The following is a 7,383-nucleotide window of genomic DNA, read 5'->3' on the forward strand; positions in this document are numbered from 1 at the left end:
GAAGTATTGTACCGTCCTGTACTCTCCCACTCATGGTGGGTGGAAGTATTGTACCGTCCTGTACTCTCCCACTCATGGTGGGTGGAAGTATTGTACCGTCCTGTACTCTCCCACTCATGGTGGGTGGCAGTATTGTACCGTCCTGTACTCTCCCACTCATGGTGGGTGGAAGTATTGTACCGTCCTGTACTCTCCCACTCATGGTGGGTGGAAGTATTGTACCGTCCTGTACTCTCCCACTCATGGTGGGTGGAAGTATTGTACCGTCCTGTACTCTCCCACTCATGGTGGGTGGCAGTATTGTACCGTCCTGTACTCTCCCACTCATGGTGGGTGGAAGTATTGTACCGTCCTGTACTCTCCCACTCATGGTGGGTGGAAGTATTGTACCGTCCTGTACTCTCCCACTCATGGTGGGTGGAAGTATTGTACCGTCCTGTACTCTCCCACTCATGGTGGGTGGCAGTATTGTACCGTCCTGTACTCTCCCACTCATGGTGGGTGGAAGTATTGTACCATCCTGTACTCTCCCACTCATGGTGGGTGGAAGTATTGTACCGTCCTGTACTCTCCCACTCATGGTGGGTGGAAGTATTGTACCGCCCTGTACTCTCCCACTCATGGTGGGTGGAAGTATTGTACCGTCCTGTACTCTCCCACTCATGGTGGGTGGAAGTATTGTACCATCCTGTACTCTCCCACTCATGGTGGGTGGAAGTATTGTACCGCCCTGTACTCTCCCACTCATGGTGGGTGGAAGTATTGTACCGTCCTGTACTCTCCCACTCATGGTGGGTGGAAGTATTGTACCGCTCTGTACTCTCCCACTCATGGTGGGTGGAAGTATTGTACCATCCTGTACTCTCCCACTCATGGTGGGTGGAAGTATTGTACCATCCTGTACTCTCCCACTCATGGTGGGTGGAAGTATTGTACCGCCCTGTACTCTCCCACTCATGGTGGGTGGAAGTATTGTACCGCCCTGTACTCTCCCACTCATGGTGGGTGGAAGTATTGTACCATCCTGTACTCTCCCACTCATGGTGGGTGGAAGTATTGTACCGTCCTGTACTCTCCCACTCATGGTGGGTGGAAGTATTGTACCGCCCTGTACTCTCCCACTCATGGTGGGTGGAAGTATTGTACCGTCCTGTACTCTCCCACTCATGGTGGGTGGAAGTATTGTACCATCCTGTACTCTCCCACTCATGGTGGGTGGAAGTATTGTACCGTCCTGTACTCTCCCACTCATGGTGGGTGGAAGTATTGTACCGTCCTGTACTCTCCCACTCATGGTGGGTGGAAGTATTGTACCGTCCTGTACTCTCCCACTCATGGTGGGTGGCAGTATTGTACCGTCCTGTACTCTCCCACTCATGGTGGGTGGAAGTATTGTACCATCCTGTACTCTCCCACTCATGGTGGGTGGAAGTATTGTACCGTCCTGTACTCTCCCACTCATGGTGGGTGGAAGTATTGTACCGTCCTGTACTCTCCCACTCATGGTGGGTGGAAGTATTGTACCGCCCTGTACTCTCCCACTCATGGTGGGTGGCAGTATTGTACCGTCCTGTACTCTCCCACTCATGGTGGGTGGAAGTATTGTACCGTCCTGTACTCTCCCACTCATGGTGGGTGGAAGTATTGTACCATCCTGTACTCTCCCACTCATGGTGGGTGGAAGTATTGTACCGTCCTGTACTCTCCCACTCATGGTGGGTGGAAGTATTGTACCGTCCTGTACTCTCCCACTCATGGTGGGTGGCAGTATTGTACCGTCTTGTACTCTCCCACTCATGGTGGGTGGAAGTATTGTACCGTCCTGTACTCTCCCACTCATGGTGGGTGGAAGTATTGTACCGTCCTGTACTCTCCCACTCATGGTGGGTGGAAGTATTGTACCATCCTGTACTCTCCCACTCATGGTGGGTGGAAGTATTGTACCGCCCTGTACTCTCCCACTCATGGTGGGTGGAAGTATTGTACCGTCCTGTACTCTCCCACTCATGGTGGGTGGAAGTATTGTACCGCCCTTTACTCTCCCACTCATGGTGGGTGGAAGTATTGTACCGTCCTGTACTCTCCCACTCATGGTGGGTGGAAGTATTGTACCGTCCTATACTCTCCCACTCATGGTGGGTGGAAGTATTGTACCATCCTGTACTCTCCCACTCACATGTGGAAATATCATACCATCCTGTACTCTCCCACTCACATGTGGAAATATCATACCGTCCTGTACTCTCCCACTCACATGTAGAAGTATTGTACCGTCCTGTACTCTCCCACTCACATGTAGAAGTATTGTACCGTCCTGTACTCTCCCACTCACATGTGGAAATATCATACCGTCCTGTACTCTCCCACTCACATGTGGAAATATCATACCGTCCTGTACTCTCCCACTCATGGTGGGTGGAAGTATTGTACCGTCCTGTACTCTCCCACTCATGGTGGGTGGAAGTATTGTACCGTCCTGTACTCTCCCACTCATGGTGGGTGGAAGTATTGTACCGTCCTGTACTCTCCCACTCATGGTGGGTGGAAGTATTGTACCGCCCTGTACTCTCCCACTCATGGTGGGTGGAAGTATTGTACCGTCCTGTACTCTCCCACTCATGGTGGGTGGAAGTATTGTACCGCCCTGTACTCTCCCACTCACATGTGGAAATATCATACCGTCCTGAACTCTCCCACTCACATGTAGAAGTATCGTACCGTCCTGTACTCTCCCACTCACATGTGGAAGTATCATACCGTCCTGTACTCTCCCACTCACATGTAGAAGTATCGTACCGTCCTGTACTCTCCCACTCACATGTAGAAGTATCATACCGTCCTGTACTCTCCCACTCACATGTAGAAGTATCATACCATCCTGTACTCTCCCACTCATGTAGAAGTATCATACCGTCCTGTACTCTCCCACTCACATGTAGAAGTATCATACCGTCCTGTACTCTCCCACTCACATGTAGAAGTATCGTACCGTCCTGTACTCTCCCACTCACATGTAGAAGTATCATACCGTCCTGTACTCTCCCACTCACATGTAGAAGTATCGTACCATCCTGTACTCTCCCACTCGTGTAGAAGTATCGTACCGTCCTGTACTCTCCCACTCACATGTAGAAGTATCATACCGTCCTGTACTCTCCCACTCATGTAGAAGTATCGTACCATCCTGTACTCTCCCACTCATGTAGAAGTATCGTACCGTCCTGTACTCTCCCACTCACATGTAGAAGTATCATACCGTCCTGTACTCTCCCACTCATGTAGAAGTATCGTACCGTCCTGTACTCTCCCACTCACGTGTGGAAGTATCGTACCGTCCTGTACTCTCCCACTCACATGTAGAAGTATCATACCGTCCTGTACTCTCCCACTCATGTAGAAGTATCGTACCGTCCTGTACTCTCCCACTCACATGTAGAAGTATCGTACCGTCCTGTACTCTCCCACTCACATGTAGAAGTATCGTACCGTCCTGTACTCTCCCACTCACATGTAGAAGTATCGTACCGTCCTGTACTCTCCCACTCACATGTAGAAGTATCGTACCATCCTGTACTCTCCCACTCACATGTAGAAGTATCGTACCGTCCTGTACTCTCCCACTCACGTGTGGAAGTTTTCTGGATTTCCTTGAAGCAGTCATATGTTTTGTTGTGCTTCTCTTCCCCCTCTCATATCCTAAGCTTCTCTCTCCTCTCTCAACTCCAAGCTTCTCTCAACTTGTAAGGATGGATCTGGTCCTAAATTCTGGATGGGTCTTTGAAGTGTGTGGTGCAATTAGCACTAAGGCTTGGGGAGCAGTTAAAGGCCTGGCAGAAAAGGACATTCCATTACATTCAATATGGTTTTTGGAGATATGATCGATGTAATGTCGAGTTATTTATTGAAATTTCTTTTCCGTATTTTGGTTTCTCTTTTTTGGAATAAAAAAAAATGCATGTTTATAGCTTGTAAATGTCAAAATTTGTCACATTACAGATGGAGCCATTCACCCATAAGGGCCAGTTTAATGGAGCCTGGGACTGTGTGGGATTCTTTACCGTGTCCATCTGGGTGAGCCTCCTGGCAACTGCACTGATGGTCGTCGTTCTCTCCATCGGCCTCTACATGCTCAGTGACATCAAGACCATGGATCGCTTTGATGACCCCAAGGGCACCCCCATTATTGTCCCAACAAGTGAATAGAGCTGCAGCTTCGTGTTGCCTTTGAATGCTTCTCATTGATCAGCTAGAATGCATTCAGCCAAAGTGATTTGTTTGTTAAAAGTGAAACTTATAAATGCAAGTATTGTTGGGTTTAGTCTCTGAAATTCTGGGTTTTATGTACTACATTAAAATGGAATTTGGTGTACAGTTAAATGGTTACAGAATTTAGTATTCCATTAGCTTATATTCATATGTAGATCTTGGCAAAAGCATTTCAGGAATATTATAATGTTCAATACAAATACAGATTATTTGTTTTCATGTATTTGGTTACAGTTGGTGAGCATAGTCGTGTGGGATTAAGAACAGAATTACACATTTTCAATGTTTTGGTGTTACTAATATGTAATATTTGTGGAACTCGAACACCTTTTTTGTAATTCTATATCTACTGAATTTTTAATACTGTTTAATTACTCCTTTTTTTTAATCATTGAATTTCAAGAATAAAAAGGAATTCTGATAGCAGCTGCTTTCTGAAGTTCTCAAATCTTTGATAGAATCACTTAGAACGTATTAGTGAGGACTTTTAAATTGTAACAAAAGTAACGGGGCATGAGAAACAATGTAGACACAAGTTCTGGAGTAATATTTGCATCATTTACCACTCCTTGTATGTTAGTCTCGTGCTGCTGTCACCGAGGTTATGTTGCTGCGTAGTGAGTGTGGCACTGTCACTCTTGCTGCGTAGTGAGTGTGGCACTGTCACTCTTGCTGCGTAGTGAGTGTGGCACTGTCACTCTTGCTGCGTAGTGAGTGTGGCACTGTCACTCTTGCGGTGTATAGTGTATGTGGCACTGTTACTGCTGCTGTGTATAGTGTATGTGGCACTCACTGCTGCTGGCTAGTGCATGTGGCACTCACTGCTGCTGTGTATAGTGCATGTGGCACTCACTGCTGCTGTGTATAGTGTATGTGGCACTGTTACTGCTGCTAGCTAGTGCATGTGGCACTGTTACTGCTGCTGGCTAGTGCATGTGGCACTTACTGCTACTGTGTATAGTGTATGTGGCACTGTTACTGCTGTTGGCTAGTGCATGTGGCACTCACTGCTGCTGTGTATAGTGTATGTGGCACTGTTACTGCTGCTGGCTAGTGCATGTGGCACTCACTGCTGCTGGCTAGTGCATGTGGCACTCACTGCTGCTGTGTATAGTGTATGTGGCACTGTTACTGCTGCTGGCTAGTGCATGTGGCACTGTTACTGCTGCTGGCTAGTGCATGTGGCACTTACTGCTGCTGTGTATAGTGTATGTGGCACTGTTACTGCTGTTGGCTAGTGCATGTGGCACTCACTGCTGCTGTGTATAGTGTATGTGGCACTGTTACTGCTGCTGGCTAGTGCATGTGGCACTCACTGCTACTGGCTAGTGCATGTGGCACTCACTGCTGCTGTGTATAGTGTATGTGGCACTGTTACTGCTGCTGGCTAGTGCATGTGGCACTCACTGCTGCTGGCTAGTGCATGTGGCACTCACTGCTGCTGTGTATAGTGCATGTGGCACTGTTACTGCTGCTGGCTAGTGCATGTGGCACTCACTGCTGCTGTGTATAGTGCATGTGGCACTGTTACTGCTGCTGGCTAGTGCATGTGGCACTCACTGCTGCTGGTTAGTGCTTGTGGCACTGTTACTGCTGCTGGCTAGTGCATGTGGCACTCACTGCTGCTGGCTAGTGCATGTGGCACTCACTGCTGCTGGCTAGTGCATGTGGCACTGTTACTGCTGCTGGCTAGTGCATGTGGCACTCACTGTTGCTGTGTATAGTGCATGTGGCACTCACTGCTGCTGTGTATAGTGCATGTGGCACTCACTGCTGCTGTGTATAGTGCATGTAGCACTGTTACTGCTGCTGGCTAGTGCATGTGGCACTCACTGCTGCTGTGTATAGTGCATGTAGCACTGTTACTGCTGCTGGGTAGTGCATGTGGCACTGTTACTGCTGCTGGCTAGTGCATGTGGCACTGTTACTGCTGCTGGCTAGTGCATGTGGCACTGTTACTGCTGCTGGCTAGTGCATGTGGCACTGTTACTGCTGCTGGCTAGTGCATGTGGCACTCACTGCTGCTGTGTATAATGCTCCACTATACACAGTCAGTCAGTCCAGTAACTCAAATGATTATTATTTATATCAAAGTAGTAAGTACTTGAGGACTCACACTTTTGTGATAGTAATGTATATTTAAATGTGGATATTGTAAAAGTAAATGTTGATATATCTTCACAGTTCTTGTGTTATTTATATAATATATATATATATTATAATTTTACCAGTTTTCATACTGGTATACATGGCAACAAAAATTAATATAATTTTTATTGTTAAGCTTACCAGAATTAAAGCATTGTGTGTAGGGTCTTGTACCAGAATACTTGCACAAAGGTTGTGGAAGGGAGAACATAAGGTTAATAGTAAGAAAAAAGTGGACTGAATACAAATGTAATACAGTAGTACATGGATTGTAGTTCTTTAGAGGAAGACATTTTGCCCCCATTCCTGCATGATACATTGCCTGCAAGACAATTTAGCTTTTTGGATGTAGTCAACTGGTAGCAAGGGTGGAGAGAGACGCCCCACGAGAGCCTCGTGTGGGCGTCTCTCTTCACGTGTCCAGCTCTATCCTTGTATACAGTGCATGACACGGTAATTTATGTAAATAGTATAGTGGTAGTCTGTCCTTAGTTTGAGGTGTTGACGAAACACTTCATCATTTACCCTTACACTCTCTGAACATTCCAGATATTTGTTTTGGTTAGTATCAGCATCTTGCTGTGTATTATATTAATTTATGTATAATATGTACAGTTATGTTTAAAATAAAAGGTGTTATGGAAAAACAAATGTTCTTTAATTAAATCATACTTTAATGTGATACTGTCCACTAAACTATACGTGAGCAGTACCAGGGGTTTCAGTATTGGTAGAATTTCCACTGATACTTTGAAGCTGTATATGTTTGAATATTAGGACCGGTTACAAATGTGCGCACGTAAATAACACCACGTGAGAGGAGAATGCATAGTAGGGAGTGTAAAGTGCAATTATGCTTTTCAACAGAGCTAATGTGAGCAAGGCTATTGCACCGAGAGGAGGGCTACTATACAATGAGTGAGGCTACAACACAGCAAGGCTACTACACAGTAAGGCAAATACACAGCA

At 46.6% G+C, this 7,383-nt stretch overlaps 1 protein-coding gene across 1 annotated transcript in view; it reads left to right on the forward strand.

Moving 5' to 3' along the window:
* VhaAC45 (Vacuolar H[+] ATPase AC45 accessory subunit) overlaps positions 1-7,065 on the forward strand; it is an 84,502-nt gene extending 77,437 nt beyond the window's left edge. The window contains exon 10 of the mRNA XM_069314599.1: positions 3,997-7,065. Coding sequence (XP_069170700.1) covers positions 3,997-4,203 — 207 coding nt within the window. The 3' untranslated portion in view covers positions 4,204-7,065. The remainder of the gene's footprint in view (positions 1-3,996) is intronic.
* The last annotated feature ends 318 nt before the right edge of the window (positions 7,066-7,383 follow it).

The sequence above is a fragment of the Procambarus clarkii genome, chromosome 79, assembly GCF_040958095.1.
Source record: "Procambarus clarkii isolate CNS0578487 chromosome 79, FALCON_Pclarkii_2.0, whole genome shotgun sequence".
NCBI classification, from domain to species: Eukaryota; Metazoa; Arthropoda; class Malacostraca; order Decapoda; family Cambaridae; genus Procambarus; species Procambarus clarkii.